General features: G+C 33.5%; 1 protein-coding gene across 1 annotated transcript; it reads right to left on the bottom strand.

Annotated features, from left to right (window-relative positions):
- Positions 1–281: 281 nt before the first annotated feature.
- On the bottom strand, positions 282–24,690 carry LOC149075822 (transketolase). Its single transcript, XM_089243335.1, has 12 exons — positions 24,472–24,690; positions 22,269–22,386; positions 18,773–18,886; positions 16,634–16,731; positions 15,304–15,495; positions 14,755–14,882; positions 14,174–14,367; positions 10,448–10,769; positions 8,434–8,648; positions 7,103–7,319; positions 2,534–2,740; positions 282–461 (listed from the first exon to the last, which is right to left on the bottom strand). The coding sequence occupies exons 1-11, from the start codon at positions 24,576–24,578 to the stop codon at positions 2,568–2,570; spliced, it is 1,878 nt and encodes a 625-aa protein (XP_089099461.1). The 5' UTR covers positions 24,579–24,690; the 3' UTR covers positions 282–461; positions 2,534–2,567.
- Positions 24,691–24,983: the final 293 nt, after the last annotated feature.

Here is a 24,983-nt window from a genome sequence, read left to right as displayed (position 1 = left end):
ATTTGCCACTGCTTCTAATACAGATCACCCTAATTTGTAGCCAAAAGCCTTACATGAAGGGACTAGGCACGTTAACATTTAAAATATGACGCATTCAAAACAAAATAAAAAATTACCTAATCACCATTTAGAAAAAAATGAATTGTTTTCGCATTTTTTCCCCCTCAGTTTTAATTTTTTTTAAATAAAAAAAAATCATGTCTAAAATTATTGCAAATTATGAGATATTAGTTAAAATATCTAAAATTATAACAAAACAAAATGACCATGTTTAGAACTCAAACATTACAAAAAAATTTTTTATTCCATTGTCTTACAAGTTTCTTGAAAAAGTTCATATTAATATATATTTCAACACATTGTTAGCATAAATCTAATGACAAAAAGCTGTTGCACAGGTTTTTCCCAGTAAGGCAATGATGATTCCAGCGACGAAGACCAAACTACATAATAGTCCATTTCTATATATAAATGAATTTTCAAAAAACGATTTTAGTTTTTCAAAAGATTAGCATAATTTTTACATAAAACAGAAACCAACAATGCTATTCACCAAAGTCATTTTAAAGTAAATTTTCACACAAGAATTTATTGATAATGAATTCATAAGGAGAACTTACTCTTGAAACTTTGCCAGAAACAATACCACATACAAAAAAAAAAAATAAGTAACAAAATTCATACTTAACCCTAGATAACTAATCTGATCGGTAATCTAATAGATGAATGTTTAGCTATCTAGGGGGTATGACCATTAGGTTGGCATAGGTTTTATAGAATTACATTTTTTGGAGCTAAGGACAGGTCTGCAAATCTTAATATAAAGATCCTGTGTAACTTCCTTATGAAAATACTGCAATTTACTTGAAAATCTGACAAACTTAATCTCGCATGACATTTTTTATGGTCATAAGAACCAACATAAGTAATACATTGGGTGGCCATATTACTTTTTTTCATGGGACATTCCTGTATTTTTCATTACTATTTTCTCCAACTTATATTCTCAGTATTAGCCAGCATGCCATAAAAAATGCACCAACTTTTTAAATGCAAGCGTGGCAAATTCCCAGCATCACAGGAAAAGCAAGATTATAAATTAAGACTATTAACCTATATAAAATACAGATTAAAATGCACAAGTTTTATTCAAACTATTGTTATGTTTATCAGTACAATTTAAAATATTTTTTCACTCTGCTTATCCAAATCTTGAACACTTGTTCAAACACAAATACATTGCAGTCTACCTATTTTTCTATTCTAATCTACAATATATCTGATATTAAGCACATTCATTATACAGATGTACCGTAGATAAAGTAAACATTAAATTAGAGCTAAATCCAATGCAATTTGTAAAATAAGATTTTGAAAAATACAAAAACAGACACGCTTCAAATCAGCTAATTCAAGCGATTCAGTTCAGGAATTTGAAAATTTTCTGCAATCTGACTCAAATTACCTGCACGTTCCCAGCATGCCAGCTAATGTAGAAAATACCAGGATTCTAAAAGAATACCTTATTTTTCAATGACAGATCTTTAAATTTCAGATTTTACATGATGTTTGTTATGGTGTGTAAATGTTTTTTAGTGAAATTGTAAAATCAAGAATTATAAAAGTCCTCAATTTCGCTCCCATCAGGAATTTTTAATAAATGAATCTGGAATTTTGTCTATAACTGGTAATGTCATGTATTTTCTGGTGTATTAATCTTGATTTTGTAATTTTCATTATGAATATACCAGACAATACCTATTCAATTATCTACCAGCTGTCTTACGATCAAATACATAAACAGTTTCAACGTAAATAGGTCTTAATGTTTGCAGATTTGGATGGCTTTGACCTCTGTATGAACAGTACTGTTGCTTAGGGTTCAGGTGATGTCCCAAGAGTGCTTTCATGTAAATAATGGGGTCACTTTCTAATAGAAACAGTGGCAGTGAAAAACAACAAATTAAAAAAAAATTAAGTTATTTTTTCATGTTGGTGGCAATAGAAATCTAGTAATATGAATTCATAATCCAGAAGCCCTGTAAATGAAATCTGATGGGTCTGCAAGGATATACATAAGTTTTTTCAGAAACTTTTCTTTAGTTACAAAAAACTTTAAAAACAATATTTAAATTATCTGAATGAAGTTATATCTTTGCTTAAAACAAATTAAAATTAATTGGATTTAGTTTCACCCAGCAGCCAAGTACGAATCCTGGTGAACTGGCATAGGCCAAGCCATTCAGAACTAGATCTTCGTCTAAACAAACATGGATATTCTATCAAGGCAAGAGCACACTGAATGTTGTCTTTGAGAGATTCTATTTCCTCTTATACAATTCAGACAAGAAACAGCTACTCACGGAAGTTCATTTCATGTCAATAAATCAAAGCAACTTCTGCCATAAAAGATTCTGTAGACATGACAACGATATAGTTATAACCAGTTTACAATATCAAAAAAATACTGGTGTGGAAAAAATGTCAATGGTTTAACAATAAAAGGTGGAGTAGAAAGGTAAACATTACTCACATGGAATGTTTCTTTATGAAAAAAGATTAAATGATCATTTATCCTTGAAGTTATGTACAGCTTTGATTATACATTTGGAACTAATTCCAAACATGTCCAACAGATCATTCGGTGGCCCGCTGCGAGGCAGACCAGTGACAGCTAGACGCTGAACGATAACATCCCGACAGCAAGCAACTGCAGCACTCACTGCATCACCAAGTCCACCTTGAAATAGTTTCAATAAAAAGATTATATGAAAATTGTTTTCTATCATCACTTTCTTACAGGATATCTCTATTTAAATCACTTTAATTATAAAAACGCATACATTCAATAACAAAACACTATGTTTTGTGTGTTAAGAAACCTATTCAGTCTGTCCTAGAATTTAAAATAAATTTCTATTATAATAAATGACGGCACACTGAATATTTAGCATTTTATACTCGCATGATTTAAAAAATATATATCACTGATTTAAATACTCGTTATTTCAAACAATTTCAAATGATTTTTACTTGCTTGATGTAATAAGAGTAAATATAATTTAAATATGAACCTTACTTACACATCAATTAATATTTAAACAAATATGAAAGTACTTTTGAGATGAAGAGTCAGATTGGTAGAGTTAATTCTGTTTCTCAGAAACTTAATTTTAAAGAAAGATGTCTATATAGTCTCCCAAGAAATTTCTTTCCCCCATGATGAAAGTTAAGTTGTTAAAGAGTTAACTGTATCAACAGAATTTTATACAGGCTTTGAAAAAATAAATATATTATACATTATCAGACGTGCCAACTTTTGGAATCCGAAGATTCTCCCGAGGAGGGAACCCCCCCCCCCCCCACACGGCACTCAGACAAAAAAAAAATATTTGAATTTTTTTAAAATCAAGTTCTATTCCCCCAGGCAGGTTCTGCATTGGCCCTAAACAGAACATAATTCCATGTCAGTCTTTCCATGCAGAATAAAGAAATCACATCTTGTTGTGAAGTCACACAACTTTCCCACCAACAAACCCGCGCACTGTCACCAAAAGGCTGTTTTGACGTAAAGAAAAACCTGTTTCGATAAACTGGCAGGAAGAAAGAATACAATTTTCCGTCTTATGGTTCCAACGCCAATCGAGTGAGGTCATTTTTATCTCAGTTCTAGTAATGGAGATGTGGCGATAAAGGAACCCCATGATAGTCTAAAAATATAAAAACAGAATGCTACCTTAAACGAAGGAAATAAAATATGGAAATGAGAGTGAACATCCGATCCTAATGGACTAAATAAAATTGAGTCAAACGAAGGACCCATAGCCAACACAATGGAAGGAGATGACTGCACCCATGCAGTACATCCACGGGTTCCGAGCAGATGTCCCAACGGTTCGCCCACGATCGACAAGAACCCCCGTCGTACATGGTTTCTCCCACGAGAAAGTACTTTGAGTCTGTCTCACTGGACTTTTCTTAGTATCACCGATCCGGATCTTCACCTCTCTGGTCTTCTCACAGCTGTAACCAATTATCATTACAACCAGATCTGGTATGTGAAATGTTAATTTAAATTTCTAAGAGCTCTTAATTTCAATTCCATAATCTTAACATTCATACAAAATAGTTTTTAATTATTGACCTGAAATATCTGTATCTGATTGTATCCTGGATTTTAATGTGAAACAGTAAAAACGCCTCAAACTCTGAATCTTCTCATGTTAATTATTGATTGAATGTTTTATATTTTAAATTGCCTTTCCTTACGATCACCGAGCCAAATATCATCTTTCCCCCCCCCCCTCATGACAATCTACATACTGTTCATACAGGTATTTCGGCAACCAAGGTCATGCCCCTGATAAATGATTGTCGATAAACGCTATGTAAACAGCCACATCTTTGCCAATTGCTTAAATGTGGTCAAGACTTTACAGCTGCTCGATGGAAATGACCACGGCTGTCCTCTATAGGTGTTTCCCTAACGATGACAGTCATTGATGCAAGGCTCCCACTCAAAAGAGAAAAAGTAGGAAAACGCAGGACTAAAAAGTAGGATGAGGAAAGGTAACCCTCTTAGACAATATAATCATAGCATAATAGAAAAAATCCCTAAAAAATTTTTTTTGCAAAAACATTTTTTTTAACTTTTTTTTTCCCCCTTAATACTATTTCAGTCAAGCCAAAACAAAATGACAAATGACTTGGTTACAAAACCAATTTTTGGCCAAAACAGTGCACTAGCAACCACAGATAATTCTTTGCTGTCTCTCCTCATATATATTACATTCTTTTTTGGAGTCTTCCAAAGTGACGAGCTTGTCAACTCTTCGACAAGGCACGACAAATTTCGAAGACATATTTTTTAAGAATGATGCACCTTTGAGACCACTTTCGAAAGCACAATGCAAAAAATGTGTAAATTACAAGATCCGACGTATATAGGGCACGGTGAACCAGATAGTTTTACTGCATTGCTCATCATTTTTTAAATTTTTCTGTTTTGTTCACATTTTACTGTTCAATGCCAGTGTAATCATTTTTGACAAATGAAGCACTTCCATTTCTAGCTCTTTGCTGAGCATTGTAAATATTGTTTATGCTGTTCATGCCTTCAAAATACAGAAGACAACTGAATGCTATTGGGTAGCATCAGAATCACCAAACCTAGAATAGGCTTATGTATCCAACTGCTTTGAAATGCAAACTGTTTCACCTATTTGCACCATAATTTTGAATGATGAAAGTTATTGTCCAAGACCACGACGTAATAAATACAAAATTATTCTTCTATCCGGACTGAAGTTTTTAATGACTACTATAGTTGTTGAACCCTCAAACTAAACAAATGAAAAATCAAATGGTCCACATAATCCCCCCCCCCCTCTAAATTACCTTAAAAATTATAATTTCTGCTTTGGCAGAATCATTAATTACATTCTCCAACATTTGTAATATTTGGCAATATATCAATAATTTCCTGCTCAATTAAAAATCAATTACACAAATTTTGTCGATAGGATTTGGTAAAAAAATAGGAAAGTAAGACATTTTACCAAAAAGTAGGACAAGTGGGAGCCCTGTTGATGTCACAACGTGAAAGCTTGAGTAAAATATAATTTTCTGCCAAAATCTGGAGAAATTTAAATCCAGAGAGCAGGAAGGATGAAAAATCCTGAGAGTTGGCAGGTCTGCATTATGTATAGAAATTTGCCAGATAAGATTTTTCAAAAGTAATACACCTTCAAAATTAAATAACCTATATAATTCCCCCCCCCCCCATGTTTTTGGAAATTATACTAAAATAAATTTCTCATAATGAATGCTTATCCAGACCTACCTCCCGATTTAGGCGGGAGACTCCGGATTTTTCATCCTCCCTCCCGCTCTCCAGATTTGTTAAAATTTCTCTAGATTTTGGCAGAAAATTAGATTTTACGCGACCTTTCACGTTTTCGTGGCATCAATGATTACCGTCGTCATTAACGAAAACACCCATAGAGGACAGCCGTAGTCATTTCCATCGAGCAGCCGTAAAAAAAGTCTGACCATATTTAAGCAACTGGCAAAGACTTCGTTTTCGTAGCGTTTATCGGCAATCATTTATCAGGGGCATGACCTTGGTTGCCGAAATTCCTGTATAATCGTTATTGTATTCCATTAACAGCCGTGCGGTAAACATGTTTTTTTGTCCGCAGCTTTGTAATTTGAATTTTTTAAATCGTTTCTTCTGATTAAACTTCAGAAAGAAAATATAAAAAACTTTAAGCTATATACAGCTAAATATAAAGCTTTTAAGAATTCATATACCCAAGATTATCAATCACTGATAGCATCCACGAAAGGAAACACTTATTTATGAACAGTATGTAAATGTGATTTCTCTATTCCGAATGGAAAGACTGACATGGAATTATATTCTTCTCAGGGACAATGCAGAACCTGCCTTGGGGTGGGGGGGAAAGAATAACTTCCTTAATTTATTTTAAAAAAATTTCCGAAATTTATTTTATGATTTTTTTTGATAGAGTCAGTGTCGGGAGGGGCCAGCCACCCCCCCCCCCCCCCCCGGGAGAATCTTGGGATTTCTGGATGTCAAAAGTTGGCACATCTGCTTATCATTCAAAAAAGGTGGCTCTTTTCAATAAAAAGTTTGAAATATTTCTGCGATACAATAAATATTGTATGCCAGAATATTTAAATAAAATAGAATGAATATCAATTGTATATATTACTGCCTTTTGATTGGTATCATGTGCAAATTTGAATACTGTTTGAAATATAGAATGGGCTTAGATGTCATTGGTATGCTAAACGAGATTGATTATTTTTAAAAAGATCTTTAAAGATCAATATTCAAGAAGTTAAAATGAGAACTTATAAAAACAACCACCTCATTGGGCATTTTGCCTGTTGTGGCCTTGTATTTGTATTCAATACTTTTAATAAATTAATATTTTAAATTTGGAATCAAAAATGAATACATATTGATTTCTAAAAAAGTTACTTTCTCAAATAAATACTTGAGTAATAAATTTAATAATTGACACAAGACTAGAAAGTTATAGGAAACAATACAAAAACAAAATATAAGAGTAACCTTCAGGATAATGATCTTCGACAGTTATGATCCTTCCTCCACACTGCTTGGCATGGCTTCTAATAGTATCGGCATCCAGAGGTTTTATTGTGAATGGATCAATGACCCTGATGTTCAGACCTTCTTGAGCCAGTACATCGGCAGCCTTCAGAGCTTCATGTAATGTGACGCCAGCTCCAATGACTAAAATTTTGTCATCCAAGCTCTTCCTCACAACCTGGGAATATTCAAATCTCCACTGAACCCATTTAAAATATCAACTCGATGCAATAAAGTGCTATCACTGTACGCTACTCCTATACATAAACACTTAAATTGTGTGGATGCATTCTTGTATATTCATTCAACTATCAAATATAGAGTACTGGCTATAATACCTGGCACTGCCCGGGTGTTCTCAATTTTATGAATCACGTTATATTTTTCTTTGAGGGACATAAATAGTGTCCAAGTTGATAAATATGGTGACTTCTTACATTACTCGCGAAATAAACAAATCTAGATATAAAGAAATGTAGAAATGAATATTTTTCAAGGGGCGCTGGGTATTTTGATTCCCCCAAACTTATCCACCTACATATTCAGCTAGTTAAAGCTGTGGAATTTTTTATGTATTTTATATATGGGTCTATAATTAATTTTAAAACACCCTAAACTATATGAATTTATGCAGTTGAATATTAAAAAAACAATATGGAGACATATTATTTATATCTTCTCAAGCATGAAAATTAAAGTTGAAAATATTATTGCAAGGATATCTAACTAAAAAAAAATAGGTCTGGCTAATAATATTTAATTTTCTGGGCTTCATATTTGTGAACTCAATGTCAAAAATCAAGAATTCAATGCAATTTTTTAAATTATTCATGTGGCAGAAAACCCCATTAAATTTTCATATTTCTACAGTAAAATCTGCAATTTGAACACAGATTTTCATGGTCAGACAAAGAATCCCCAAAGTGATGCCGACGTCTATTCAAAAAGCCTCGTTACTAGTATTGAAAAAGTGACAAACCATTATAAAGGCTAACTATTATACATATACTGGCAGCATTAAAGTAGTGACAAACCATTATAAAAAGGCATACACATCTGAAATGCATTGCTAAAGAACCCCAGTAACCAAAGTAAACATTCTAAAAGCGATTGTCGTGGCCCAAAAACCATTTGTTACCACAGTTTTTTGCCTATTTCGGGCATTTGCCTAGCTCGGACGAACTTTTAAAGTAACATTGTTCAAGTCTGGTCCCATTTGATATATATATATATATGCAAAATTTGAACATGAATTATTAAAGAGGTTAACCATTAATATAAGTCAATATTACCTTAGCTTTTCCCACAGCAAAAGGTTCGTTATTAGCATATAAAACAGCAGTGTTGGGCCGTGAAGTACGTATAAAACATATGCCTTTGGTATTTGCAGCTAATTCACAAGCTCTTTCTGTAGACACAGCATCAGAAGGATAGAAAACAGTACTTCCTGGCAAGGTACGAAACATTGCAATATCTTCCAAACCCATTTGAGATGGACCATCCTCACCTTCAAGAGAAAAACAACTCTTAAAAAACCACAAGAACATGCATAATTGCAATAAAATATCCAACCTTTTTGTTAAAACACAGCAATCCCCCATTATACATATTAGAGACTAAGAAAAAACATGACGCAATAAGAATTCAACATTAGAAATTAGAGGATCGGCAGTTCTAATAACAAAATAACAAATTAGAATATTTGTGAAGATTTTCATCCAGGAAAATATGAGAATATTCTTTGGTAGGGATCACTATAAGAATATTCAAGCTATTTATAAGTTGAGAATATTCTCCTGTTATTTATAATAGTTACATATAATATCCTTGAGAATATTCGCTGGAAGGGCTACTTTTATAAATTACTGGAATATTCTTATAGAAAATAAGAATTCTGAAGTTAATAGTCCTTCCACAGAATATTCTCAAATATTCTCCTCGATGAGAATATTCTTCAGTTACCGAAATCTTTCCAGAGAGTTAAAGAATATGTAATATGTATTACAATAAATAACTTGAGAATATTTTTTATCAAAAATAATTATTCTCTAGTAACTTATAATATTAGTCCTTTGAGATAATATTCAATATTCTGTCCCCGTCTCTTCCCATCAAGAAAATGGGAATATTAAAGTTTGTAGACACTATTATATTAAAGTTTGAAAGCAAGAAAATTAAACCAACAGGGCTGAATTACACAACTTTTAAAGAAATGCGAGTGTGATACAGAATTTAAATATATGCATTGAAGAAAACCGTTTTGTATCTTAGAATGAAGATTATATAAGAATAGATTCTTTTACCAATTAACTTTCATTTAATTTTTGTTTTGAACTTATTTCTGAAAATTTATCTAATTTTAAATTTTAAGGTTTTAATCTAAAAATGGTTCTAAAACATTTATAACCAAACTTTTAAAACCTCATGACCTGGAGAATATTCTCAGAAATAAAAGTTGTCATTGGGGGTGATTATATCAAAAATTGTTTTGTTGTAAATGTTTCAGGCAATGAAAACAGATTTATATTTCACAACATAAAAAGTAGTAAAAAATTTATATTATTTAAAAATGAATATTCGATTATTCTAATTTTTACATCCAGGTCAGAATATTCTCGTTCAAGAATATTCTCACCTCAAATCTCTCTACCCTTACAAAAAGTCAGAGTTATGAAAAATCTTCAAAATAAAATCCTGTGTTTCAAATGCATGGAGCACAAGCTGTAAATATTGAGAGCTTTGGCAGAAAAAAGTTATAAGAGAAGTACAAAGCTTCTACGGATAAGATGCATTGGTAAAACTTTCTCACGGAAAAAAATTAGTTCTGCCATTTAAGCTATATCCTAAATAGTCATTGCAACAATGTTAAAATTTGACCAGGAAAAAAAAGAAAGGATGGCAATTGTAACCGCTAGTTATTTTAATTTCAGAAATAGTTGATAGTCTTGGTATATAATATCCTCTATAAATATATCGCAACAATAACCAATTTTCCCCCACAGAATGTAAATGGCCAAAGTTAATATTTTTTAATGATTGATTACATGTCTTAGATTACTAGCCATTAACAGTAACAAGACTACTCATTGTTTTTTAAATTTGCCAATCACTATTCACGATTCCTTAAACATTTCTAATTTATAAAAATTATTACACTTGAATAAAATTAAGTTAATTTAATATTTCACTTGAAAAAACAAATATGGCAAAGTCGAAGATTTAAAATTCCTATAAAAAAAACATGAACAGATTTAAAATAATTTTTCTAAACAGTTATATCACACGAATAATTTATTCTAAACATACCAATAGAAACACCACAATGTGATCCACAGCAGTTAATATTGGACTGAGAGATAGCAGCCATCCTCAGCTGGTCAAATGCCCTGGTATAGAATGTAGCGAAGGTACTTGTGAATGGGATGGTCCTCCCTCTGGTGCCGCATCCAACAGCAATACCAATCAGATTCTGTTCTGCAATGAAACATTCTATATAACGATCTGGATAAGCTTTAGCAAATTTATCTGAAAATGTAGAATTCTTTGTATCTCCATCAAGAGCAATGACTCGTTTGTTCCCAGCACCAAGCTTTACTAAAGCAGTACCATAGGCAGCACGGGTAGCGATCTGAAATAAATTTAAATAAAGACTGAATTTTTTTATTTATAATAAACAGATTTAAATAGAAAATTAAAACTAAGAGGTAACATTCCTATTGTGTCCATGTACATATAAAGACCAAAGACTTTCTAAAAGAAAACGTTTCACGACCATACCATGGGTCTATTGAGTCAAAATTTAATCTGTTTTCCAGACCCTTCACAAAATTCCAGATCTGAAAAATAGCTCCCTTTACAAAATAAAAATTAATGAAACCATAAATTGGGCATTTCATTTCTTTTACAATAGATTAGATTTCACTTCCCACAAAATTAACCCTCTGGCTGCTCATCCACGGGCAACTCAAATGTAACAAAATCTGCTCATCCCGCAAGGAATGTCTTTTCTTCCTTTATTGAGGAGCACATCCCGTTTTTTCCCTGTTTAATCACCGAAATAAATTATAATAATACAGTATTAGACATTTCATTTATGTTTTGGCCAACAGATGTCGTTAGTTGTCCACTAAATTACGGCATTTGAAGGCACGTGGTATTACCGCTCAAACTTCACTTTTTGAGTGAAAAAAATTAGGCAATTTTAGAAGCAATTTCGGTCCACAAATTGAGCAGTCAGAGGGCTAATGACCCTTTCACAAAAATACCTTGTGAAAAACATTAACATCCTTGCATACACATGCAATGTTAATTACAACAATTTTAACCTAATAGGCACATATACCTCGCAAGCAAATAAGAAAAAAATCAATCTTATTTCACACAAAAAGATAGTCTTATTTTACTTCGAATTTTTCCCCACTAAATCAAACACTTATAATATAATTCGATATTATCAATACTATAGTGACCTTGTGTTCTTTGAATAGTGAGCACTCATCATGACAAACATAATCAGAAATTTATTAGTAAAAAAAATTAGAATAAGAACGTAAACATGAGACGACGATCCTACTCGATAGCTTTCACACGCCATTCTCCGTTTATTTTCAAATGTCCACTTTTGTTTTTGCATTCTCCCGTCTCCTGGGGCTTTTCTTGTGCTCCGAAGCCTTAAAACCTTGACTTAACAATATGATATAACAGAGACGCGCATACAGAACACTACACCCCCCCCCCCCACGCAAGATTAGGTTTACCTATAAACACAAACTGAATTCTTTTGTTTGTTCTGTTCTTTGAAGAATTTGAACAGCGCGGTTTGAAGTATCTCAACAGTCCAGCATCCAAGTTTTTAGACGCCCTGGTTGTCATCACCTCGATGATCCCCACGTTGTTTATCACAGGATTTGTCCTCAAGCAGAGATAACATCTTGTCCTCCTTTTGAATATTCACACTCACGCCCACCTCACTTTGCTCTATCGCAGGAGGCTTGTGCTTTTCTTTTTTAGTGGGGAAGGACAATCGCCCTTCTTCGGTGTCTGCGGCCTCGCAAAGTAGTCCATGTATATTTAATAGAATAATGCATTGTTCTCTAATTTTATCCGTTACTGCAGCGAGAATTTCAACAGGTTTACAAAAATCTTCGTTATTTCCTACGAAACACATTCACAAGTGATGCTTCAATTCTTTCTCCAAATGCACTCGCTAAGATGATTCCTTTTTTTAATTATTGGTTTCTATATGGTCAGAATGAATCACTGGAATTTGACAACCAGAGTCCACTAAGCTTCTGATTTTTCTATCTATGCAAATATCAGCATAACGTAAAGGGTTCAAATCCAGACTATTCACTGGAATTAAATAATTCCGATCAAATTTCTGCAATCAACACATCTTCCGATTTCTCTTTTGTGTTAGCCTTATATCTTTGGTCGCAATCTCGAGCGAAATGGTTCAGTCCACAGATGTAACACTCCTTTGGGGTTTTTCTGATATTTGTGTTTTCGGTCTTGTTCCAGTCTGTATTGCTACGATATTTCCAAGTTGGTGGTTGATATGCTGTTCTTGTCTATGTTCCTCGTCCCTCTCTATAGCTGAAGTGTTTTCGCTGTAACAATGACTTTTCTTCAAAAGAAATCCTTTGAACTCTTGCCGATGTCTGCCCGGACATTCTCATAGTCATCCAATTTATTAGCACGGATGTCAGGTCGCTTGAACTGAGACCACTGATTAATAAAATGATCTCTAATCTCTGACGGTACTTCCCGTTTTATCTGATCTAATAATCAAATCAGACATTTCTTCAACCGTGGTAATCTCCAGGCCTCTGATCCATTCAGTGAAGTTTGAGTTCATAAACAAAAATCACACCACGTTGCTTCCGTCATTTACTGAGCTTCGTGAACATCTGTTGAAACCTCTCGGGAGTAAGCTTATATTGCTTTAGCAAAATGGATTTCACTCGATCAGTCATCTATTGTCTCTTCATTTTCTCTAGCTATGACTTGCGCCACATCAGATGATATCAACATAGATCCCTATCAATACAATCAGATGAAACCCAGAGTTCTCTTTTTATTTCGGCTCTTTTCGCTTGTCTCTCAAACACTAGGTAGAGGCTGATCTCGTTGCTCTTCGGATCAAACTTTAACAAAATGTTCTGTAGCTCTAGCCTTAATCGGGGATTCACCTGCCACGCTGATGCGAATCCTTTCATTTTCTAGTTGCATTTTTGAGTTCGAACTCCATTCGTCTCTCCTCACTTGCTTCCATCCGTTTTCTCTCTTCAATTACGGTGTTCAAAAACTGTTTGATGAACTCTGTCATAGCATTCTGCCTCCGTTATTGCAGATTTGAGTTGAAATACTTTCATCTGCATAACATTTTCAAGTTCATTTCCGTAGCAACTTGCTGTCTTTTTTTGCCTCTGGCTAAGAAAGTCACGATTCCCTCAAAGAAAAGAACCAGCAAATTTTCTTATGGAAAAAAACGCTCACTGCACTTTCCTTCGTTCTTCCAACACTCAAGTGCTTTTTGTATAGTCTCCTCACGACGAAAGTTCTCTTCGCGTCGCCTTCTCACGACAAAAGTTTTTCCGTTAAAATATTGTCCGAACTATTACTTACTATCTTACCAGCTACACCAATATAGTGACCTTGTGTTCTTTGAATAATGAGCACTCATCATGACAAACATCAGAAATTTATTGATCCTACTCGATCGCTTTCACACACCCTTCTCCTTCTGTTTATTTTCGAATGTCCACTTTTGTTTTTGCAATCTCCAGTCACCTGGGACTTTTCTTGTGCTCTGAAGCCTTATACCATATTGTTAAGTCAAGGTTTTACCTGAGAGACGCGCATACAGAACATTACAAATACCATATATAAAAATGTAACAGGATCTTTTTTACACTGGCATATCGAGTAATTAAATCACAAGATTATCAAGATATAAGAATAACCATCTATCCATGTATTTGGATTATGAAAGAATATTAAATATCCAAAATAAAACTGATAAAAACTCACCATATCGCCAAGTTTGTAATTTGGTGGTTCAGATAATTTTACATCGCTGATATCTATTGCAGGTGCATCATTTTCTGGAGATTTGACAATTACAGAAGGAGTACCATTGCTAATATTCTTTAAAATAGTTTCAATAGCATCATTCGCTTTGTCTCCCAAAGGCTTCCCGTGCCAATTTTCTACATTTTCAATACCTACAATTTAACATTAAAAATATTAAAAGTAAATAAAGTTCTTGTAAAATAAAATATTTTTATGCGAAATAATCAAGTAGAATAAAAAACATTGTACAAAATATAATGAAGGAAGCAGACCTGTTCCAATTTCAGTAAAGTTAACAAAAAAAAAAACCAAAACCAAGAATTATATCTTACATTAAAATAGTACAAAATAACAATTTCTATATTATGGGTTTATCATAAAAATAAAAGTTTCGCAAAGAAATAAAATTTCATCTTTTATACCAGAAAAGTGATAAAAATTTATCGTAAAAGGAAGCTAACACATCTGATGCATAATTAAAAAATGTTTCAATAACGACGGGGGAACTTCAACACCTGAACAAAATTCAAAATATTTACCAGTTATTCCTTTTCCTTTAAAAGTCTTTGCTATTATAGCTGTTGGTCTATCCTTAACTTGTTCTGCATCGTGAAAAGCCTTAACAAGAGCTTCAACATCATGCCCATCAACAACATAAGTATTTAGGCTGAAACAATAAATAAAACCTTATAAAAACATAAATGTTTTATCTTTAGAGATAAAACATTAAATAAAAATCTTTTAAACATGGAAATTTTTTTACATGTGTTTTTAAATTTGAAAATTTAATTTCTATTATATGCATGGAATTCCTTCTAGCATTTTAAAAATAGCCAGGAGAAGGTTTCATCAGTTTTAAATATTGAAATATCTTAGAAATATACATTAACCTAGTCTTTTAAATTTTACCGCAGAAATCAACATTTGAGATGATAAATATCAAAACAATCTACATGAGCTTGAGTTAAATTTAATCCGCTATAAAAAAAAAAGAGGCATCAATTTCATAAACTATATTCAATACATATAATCTGGCAATTCAAATAGTTTCCACCATCAATATAAAATGCAATTACAAATATACATACCCAAAACTCTCGCAGCGTTTCTGATAAACATTAAGTTCATGTTGAAACATTGTTGGTTCACTCTGCCCAAGCCTGTTCACATCAAAAATCGCAACGAGGTTATCTAGCTTGTAATGCCCAGCAAATGACAAAGCTTCCCAGATTGAACCTTCAGCAGATTCCCCATCACCAATCACACAATAAACTCTGAAACTAAAAATAAAGACAAAAATAAATCATGAATTTAATGTTTTCAAGACATCTATAAAATTAAATTGTTTTTAAATTTCTCATAATTTTAAAAGAAAGTTTACTTATTAATTCTAAGGCCTAATAAGATTGGGTAAGACATCTAGAAGTTCCAGAATGATTTAGCTTGTGAATGATTTAGCCATAGTGATTATCCCTAGCTTACAAAAAAAAATAATACAGTAAGTTTTAAAACAGGGTTCAACAAAATTTTATTTCCTTGACCTAATTCCTGAAAAAAAATGTTTCAAAAGCTTAACTCTATAAACATTTGGGAAAGGTTTACTTTATAAAATTCCCCGACTTATCAAACATTTTATATTTTTTGACCTTCCAGATCACTAGAAACTCTAGATGGGGAAATTACCCAGGACTAAAATTATACCTCAAAAAATAAAGATAATGTGAAGACAAGATTTGTTAAAATGTAAATACCTTTGAGAAATTTGAAATGCATTGCTTGGTTGAGCAACACAGCCACTTAAAATATAGCTAAAAAATTATTAAATAATTGTAAAGAATGACAAAATCTGATAAACGCAAGGTAATTAAATTTTAAACCAAACAAATCTGTATACATCATTTTTGCAAACTGCTTCTGGTCTGTGAAACTGTCGAAACCACTGGTATAGATTATATTGGATCTTTCAATAAATATATATTCAATTATCCAGAAATCATATCCTACATGTGCTTGTCCTATTTATGTCAATTTATAAAGTAAAGCACAACAATGACAAAAATCCTCATAGTTAAAAAAAAAAAATTCATCCACGTTTTAAATTCTAGAACCGCATCATACCCAAGTTAAAGAAATTACAGAACCACCTTTACTAGATGCTAGGCGTGGTGTAAAAATTAATCCTAGAAAAAATATTTAAGATTTTGATTTTTATAAATATTGTCAGTTAAAATAACAGCTACTTCACTAGAGTGGTACCTTAAGCAACATCAATAGCTCAACTGAAAGGACGATTCTTCAAAATCATACATGTGAATAATTTTTTTGAAGAAAAATAATTAAATCTAACACAAACTGAATCTAAGAAAATTACAAAAATAACATGCTTCTTAAAAAAAATTAACTTGGCAATTAGCCTACCTGGCTTTGTCAAAGAACTTCCCTGTATATGCCATCCCAGCCGCACAACCAAGACCTTGTCCTAATGAACCAGTTGCCACATCAATGAATGAAAGACGCTAGAAAAAAAAATTAACTGAATAATTGTTCCTTGCCAAGTTTCTCATACATATCAAATACATTGAAATTTCTTTTAAAAAACTATTGTAAATATGTATTTTTAAACATACTGAAACCAATACAGTAAAAAAAGATTGTTATAATTATTAACTGCCATGATAAATATTGATATAGTCCAAGAGTCAAATTTTTACATCTTAAATACTTTGAGAACAGAATAAAATATGGAACTTTTTTAAAGTACATGCCAGTTATATATGAAGGTATAATCCTCTAAGCACAAGATGAGATATGGTTAAGTCACATCAAACAGTTCTATTTTAAGATAAAGCAAATACACATCGCTAGTCGACAACTGATCTCTCGCGTTTGGCTTCACCCTCTAGAAAAAAATAAATGAAATAGTCTAACATGATATACAAGTTGTATTGAGACCATATCTTCAGAAAATGGGAGGTAGAGAGGACATTATATAGCTCAAACATTGTATACCAACTTTTCCAAAATATGTTTTTCATCAAAAGAGTCGTAGTAGAATTTTAATTTCCCTAAGATTTTCAATTTTTAAAAAAGACATGGGAGACTGAAATATCGACACTATCAGTCAAAAGTTTTGACAAGGGAACACCAGTTTCAATTAGAGAATGTTTGGTAGTTAGTGTTTTTAATTTGAATACATGGAGTATCTTTATAATGCAAATTCCTTCATAGCGTATCAAATTATTTAAAATTATGATATCTAAAATATAACCCAGGAAGACTTGTTTTGTGTTTCACAAGTTTCCATCATTTTTTAAAGTTTTTTTTATTATAGTATTATAGATTATAAACATATTTACGAAATGAACTCAAAATCAATGTATCTACATGTATTTTAAATATATGATGAGCCAAATTACACCTTTTTAAAAAATGATACAAGTCAAACCATTGCTTCAGTAAGGTTTATGTATCTGCTTTCCACTCTTTATGAAATTAAAAAAAACTACAGTGAAAGCTCAGTTTACAATGCAAGATAAGAAAAAAATTTAAGACATAAACAAGATCTTTTAATACAAATAGTACATACACCAACACTCTTACATAAACATAATATTAATCTATATCAATGGTTCTCAACCTTTTTCACTAGTGGAGCTCTATCAATACATAGTTTCTATGGCAGAGCCCTGTGTGACTCAAAGAGCCTTTTTGTACAAAATTTTTATAGCAAAACCTTGTAGCCTTTGTTTATCAATCAAAAATTCACAGATTTATATTATTTTCCTCAAGTTGTTGTGGAATCCCTAGGAGGTGCACACGGAGCCCTTGGGGCTCCGCAGAGCACCGGTTAAGAACCCTTGGTCTATATCAGACTTTACATACTAGTCTTGTTTGTCAAGCAACACATAATGACAGCTGAAAAGACTGATTCAGTTCTCACTGGAGGCAAAGAAATCTCAAAAAGTTAAGACCATGTTCAAGAATTTTTCTGGGCTTTTTATTTTAATGAAAGAACCAAATTAAAAATACATATTTTATACACTTGTATATCAAATCTTCACTAGTTTAATGGTCTGTTTGATTTAGACCCCCTATTCATCAAGACTTCAATGACTGCTGGAATAGAATTCATAACACAAGCCCATAAAAGATTGTTTTGTCTTTTTGCTAGATATAAATATAAAAATCTGAAATTCTAAAGAAAAAAAATCTTGCTCTTCTGCATGAAGGAAACGCTTGTATTTTTTACTCGTATTAAAAACACAATTTAAAATAAACCAACACTTTTCCATTGAAAAAAGAATCACAGAAGATAAGAGTTGTGAAGAGAGTCATTTGGGTTTTTATTATTTCCTAGGGACGTTTGATTCGATATACACGTGGTTCAGATTACAAACATTCACAGAGAACAAATTAAGCTCTTAAACCGAAATTCTGAGTTATACGATGTTAGTCCACAGACTAAATAAAATTTTAATACATGAACCAAACTGATTAGTCCAAACATATTTCAATTAAAACTAATATATTATAAAAATGGGATGTTCAATAACTCACTGGTGTCGGATGACCTTCAAGATCACAATTGAGCTTTCTAAGTTTCATGAGTTCCTCTTCAGGAAACAAACCTGCTTCACACCATGCTGCATATAAGATCGGAGCTGCATGACCCTGAAAAATAAATTCAATCAAATTCTCATGTAATAGAAATGTTTTGATAGTTTAATACAGCCTGTCAAAATTATCAGAAATCTGAAAAAATTATTAGCTTTATTAAAGAACCTTATACAATTACAGTCAAATCTTGGTTTACAAAATTGTCTTAGTTTATAAACATGGAAACTGGAAAATATGATTAAATCCGAAAGAAATACAAGTGTATTAGTATTATACAAGTGACAAATTAATTTTTTTTTTTCTCTAAATACAAAGAACTTTCTTTAAGATGTTTTATACAAGATATACGGAAGACTGGATGTTGTGAAGATATTTATTATTTAAGATGTTAATTTTTTTAAGGAAGGAAAAACTCATCTCTGCCTCTACCGGGAGTTGAACCCGGGTCTCTCGATTGCCGGACGAGTGCTTGCTACACTAAGCTACAGAGGAGATAGATTTTCCTTCGCTTAAGATGTTTTGCAATAACGGACACTGAGCAAACATTCAATATCTGGGAAAAAACCCCGTCTGGCATTACACATTTCTTATTGGCAAAGTTTAATAGCAAGTGATTTATAAAACAATGAATTCTGTTTAAAAAGGAATCTTGAGCAGATAGCTTCACAGGCAGAAATAAAGGACTGACACCAAGATTATAAATATTAACAAAACTAGATATAACCACCTGCTTTTTTCTGGTATAAGATATTAACCGTTTAAAGGCCGAACTACGAACAAAATCACTCATTGTTTTGATATTTAGAATTTGAGGTCTTTTTGCATACCTATACCTAGATCAACTTAGAAATTTGAAGAAAAAATTGTTTGTTTTTCACGATGTTCCATTTATAGAACATTGGCACTTGGGAAAAGGTGAAAGGGGAAACTAATATCGCCTATATTCTCACGATTTTTTATTTCTGGAATACAGTTCTCACGAAATTTTCTATTTTGGACTGCAATTTCAAATTCGCAACACATACCGATTCTTTTACCATAAAAAATGAGTGAAGAAAATTCAAATTTTTTTTATAATGTCCCTGATAAAAAGAAAACATCTTTGATAGACCCATTTGTCACATTGGTAGCATTTATATATAGCTTTTTGATAAACTCCACACCGTCCTTTCGTGGCAGTCGCAATATAATGACCATCAGATGGCCAGACATCTTTTTTCAATTGACAATATAGACCTGGATGAATAACCCCTCTTTCTTTCGTAAAAGGTTCATTGTCACCTCTCTTCAGAATTCCAAATGCAAAATAAGATCTGCTTCTCGCAACTCTGAATGAATTATCCTAATGTGCTACAATGGTTATATAGCAAATCTTTTCAAATGGAATCCAGAGCTGAGGTTTGATCGGACTCTAGAATTTTTTTATCCCATGCATTGTTTTTTTCGGATTGCTTAAAACTCTTTTCTTGAAACCGTCACATGAGTTGTATTTTTTCTGCCTAAATTTTTTAAAAACACGTTACGGGAATTTCTAATGCCTCATCTTTGATGTTACAAAATATTATACCTAGCATTCTACATACATCAGTTGGAACTGTTGTCAGACATTTTCAAGAACATCCGTGATGTTCTTATTTTCATTAGCAAGCAATTAACATATATACGCAAGTTATATATATAATTAGTAAGATATTTATATCTAAATGTTTTTAAATATCCTACAGCTTCTAATGCGAGATATCTTCCGGGCAGTTACATACAGCTGAACATAAAAAGACTATCTACGATTACCGATCATGGTTTGATTAGTCTGCGGTTCACAAAAACATATTTCCAAGAATAAAAAATACTCAACCAATATAAACAATTCACCTCCCAGAAAGCACATTCCTCTGTCATATTACCCAGAATTCGTCTCCCCCCCCCCCCCATGCACATGTCAAATGATGACACTACCCTGGGGTTCGAACGGGAAAATTGAAACAGCGCACTGCACATTAAATATCCCTAGAATCCAGCTGTCTTGAAAGGCCAGTATTCCAGTTTTGATTGATATATTAAGTGGTAGAAACAAAATAATTTTCAATTTACTTAAAAATTGAAATTTTGGAGAATTTTAAATCGAAATGGTAAAAAAATACCCAAAAAATATCAAATTTTTAAATTCTGTTAAAAAAGATTAAATTAACATGAAGTTTCTGAATTTATTTCAAAAAATACTTTGAACTCTTTTCTATATACGATAAAAAACCAGAAATATTTGAATAAATTTTTATATCATAGTTTTACAAATAAAAACTATGTTCCATTTATGGAACATTGGCCTTTAAACGGTTAAGCCTGTTATTTCGTACAGTTAAGATTTGTCTTTCCAGAGAAAAGAGTTTTCGATGTTAATTTCAACATGCCCCCACCCACATCACTTGGACAAGTATCTTTGCCAGGTCACTTCTCATGGGGATTCCCACCTCCATTGTGAATTTATAAAGAAAAAAGAAATTATAGTCCTCCAAGTTAGAGCCCCGTCAGCCCCACTCTTGTAAAGACCCATGAACTTCAATACTGGTTTTATGTAATATACTTGAATATAAAAGACCATTGCATAAACTCACAAGAATTATTTAAGGTCCCAGAAACAAATTATTTTATATATTCTATATGAAAAATTTGGTTTACAAACAGCTTTCAGGAGTCAATTAAATTTGTAAACTGAGGGTCGACTGTATATGATGTTTTAAACATTTAAATGTCTAAAAAATCTAATAAAGAGTGACTTACAATGAATAAATTACAATATAATTAATACATCAGAATTTCAACCATCCCAGAAATGGATTGAAAACAATATATCAAGGACAACATCATGGCCCCCCACAAAAGGGGACTGACAGGGCTCTAGCCCCGAGGCCCGGGACAGTTATAATTTTTTGCTTTTTCACACTATAAATTAACTACAGAAGGGGCCCCATAAAAAGTGACCGGGGACCCGTAAAAGATTCCGACCTGGGGGGACCATGGGCAACATTGTTTATTCGTGGTCATTACTGCTGTAAAACTAGACAAACCCGTCTGCAGGTCACTATGGCAACCAGAAAACTGATACTGGCACCTAAAATTTCCCAAACGTATGATTGTTAAATCAGTCTAAAGAAGGACAAAACTATTACATTTCAACATGTGTTTTAGCATGGAAAGAAGTTATTAAGCCCAGGAAAAGTTTAGCTAACATGTAATATAATTTTTCTGGACAAAAACCATGCTCGGCTCTGAACAAATTTGACTAGCACCTAAATATTTTGATTTGTCAATCCCTACTGTAAAATACAGGATATTCATTTTGCCATATCAGATTCTTGGTGAATCACCTCCTGGATCTGCCCCTGAACAATTCTATTATTCATTTTTCTTATAAATTACAGATTAAAATATAATGTACCTTGGACAAGACAAATCTATCACTCGAGGCATTTCTTGGATCTTCCACTTTATATTTCATGGTATGGAAAAACAATACAGACATTATTTCTGCCATCGAACAACATGATGTTGGGTGACTATTATGAAGAAAAATTCAAAATCAACATTTAATATCAACACATCAAAATGTAATTATATAAAGTTATAATTAAAACTTGATGTAAAGCATACATTTCATATATAACAGATTTTAAAATTATACAAGGATGACGTCACTCTCCCCTACCATACGAAAACTTGTGAGCTTGGCCCGAGTCTGGTCTGGCCATCCATGTACGGTCCCTTTCAGTGTACAGTTTACTCCAAGGAGAGATTGAGAGATTCGGTGCCTCTGTAGTCTAGGCCATTCCCCTGGAAAGTGAAAGGATGTGGGTTCGATTTCCCGCAGGGGCAGTTGAATTTTCTCTTTCCAGTTGAATTTTCTCTTTCCAAAATATATCTTCGTAACAGCCAGTTGTTAAATCCTTCAGATTTTAAAATGTTCATGTAAATGAGTTAAATCAATATCTAATGGCAATTTACAAAAACATTTGCATCTGGGGCTCTTAACCTTTGGTGTTCCGAGGTTGGAGAACAAACCTACTCAAAGTCAAAACATAATGCGTTGACAGATTTACAGTTTTGCCACCTTTCTTCTATTATAGTCTAATTCACCGCCCTGTACTATATAAACTATTTTCCTTTCCCAATCCTGTAAATATACCTGCGGTTCTAAGTCATTTTTCATCGCTCGCATGCTTGGCGGTTCTCAACCAGTGCTCTGCCCTTGTGCACACTCCATGTGCATAAAACAGTAAATTTTATTAATAAAAAGAAACGGCCAATGGGACTTAAACATCAAAATTTTAGACTAAAGGTTCTGCAGGTCAAAAAAGTTGATTGAAACACTAGAGCAGTGGCTCTTGACAAGTTTAAAAAGAAATACGATAATCACATGTTGGGGTAAATCAAAAAGCTATCCACACTTAGAATAAGACAATCATAATATTTTTTATGGGGGGGGGGGGGCTATTGTATAATATTTTATCATATGTATATATTGTTTATAATTTTTTGTGATTGTTTTGAATTAGGATGCTGTATTTTTGAAATATATGACCACTATATCCTGGTCAGGATATAGTTTAGAGGGAGTTGTGGGGGAGAGCTTAACAGACTAACCCGGGTTATAGTCTGCTAAGCTTCTCACCCCTCCCCCCTCCTCCTCTGTAAATATGCTGGGTGTTTTTGCTCCATTAGTAAGAGACCCTTCTTCCAATACTTGCACAACCGTCTTACAACATGGAACCTCGTATCAATGAAATTCAATATAGCTATTTCCGAGAGCAAATACATGAATTAGAAAGTTGGCACTTTCAGCAGGGATGTTGGAAGTGTTTCGAACCTGTGGGTGCTCATCTTGAGTTTAATACAAAAAAAACTCAGTCTAATCTGCGACTCAAATTTCAAAGTCTATTCTGTAAGGGAGACCAACTCTTTCTACAAGTTTCAGTTGGCCAGTGCTGCATAAACACATGGATCCACCCGAGAGCAACTAATGAAAATTTGTTCTGGTTAAAGTTTTCGAGAGCAAACATGAATTTGTAGGCAAGTACATCTAGCCAGGTGGAGGGGTTCAGAAGAATCACTTTGCCTGGAGAGGGCTCGTGCAGTGACGTGTTAAGGCATGGCGCAGGGACCTCACAAAAGAAATTTGATTGAAATTTGACAATTTGCCTGGTAGGGCCTCAGAAAAATAACTTGGCCTGGGACACCATGATGCTATTAAGACAGCCCTGTCCGCAGCACTTCCGGCTTCGACAGAGTTTTCACAGTTCTTGCTAGGTAGGGGCGAAAGATGATTTGACCCGGGAGCTTCCCCCCCCCCCTACAGTGCTCTGAAGACTGCCCTGCCCTCCGAGTTAAGACAGCCAAGACCGCGTGCCCCGGGCGCTGGACCCGCAGGGGTGCGAATTTCATTCCAAAACCTCTCCAACATTACAAGGAGGGCGTCAAAATGCGCACTTGCCCCGGGTGACCAAGCATCTAGTTGCGGCCCTGAAGACTGCACCAATCATACGAATATATCCAGCTACATAACTGACTAATTTTCCTGGTGCACGTTGTTAAGAAAGAGAGTTTGAGAAACACTCATAATTAATTAACTAATATTTCCTACTCACCCGGATTTGCTGGCATTGGTGGCTTTTATGCTGAGGATCCTCAGCTTATTCGCAAAATCCTTTAAATCTTGAACGGACTTGGACGAAGGTCTATGGAAATCACCCATTATTATTACCGGAGTCTTTTCAAGAATTAACAGCAAAAAAACGTTATCACAATAACAACTATAATTAAGTGAAAGGAAGCGCGCAGTTCCGTGTCTCGGTGTCTAGCCGGGCGGCGGGAAAAGAAACGACTTTTAACATGCGCGTGAGTTATAAAGAAATCGCGTGGCAGGTGGTTGGGGGAGAAATAACGAGACGCGTGACGTCACGGTCGAACGGCCAACCGCACGTCAGGAAATTCTGCCACTTAAAAGTGACCTGATTGGGGAAGAGAAAAATTTGCATAATCTGCTTCCCCCCCCACCCCTCACAGGATGGTTCGTACAGGGCTCCAGTCCGAGGGGGAGGGAGGGCGCCAGACGATTCTCATCAATTTTTTTGTTCTTTCACACAATTCACTTTTGAGG

The sequence above is a fragment of the Pholcus phalangioides genome, unplaced genomic scaffold, assembly GCF_987345545.1.
Source record: "Pholcus phalangioides strain wild (caught in Gottingen) unplaced genomic scaffold, Ppha-v1.0 ptg000015l_1, whole genome shotgun sequence".
NCBI classification, from domain to species: domain Eukaryota; kingdom Metazoa; phylum Arthropoda; class Arachnida; order Araneae; family Pholcidae; genus Pholcus; species Pholcus phalangioides.
The sequence above is the reverse complement of the archived record's forward strand: the minus strand, read 5'-3'. Positions and strand labels throughout refer to the sequence as shown.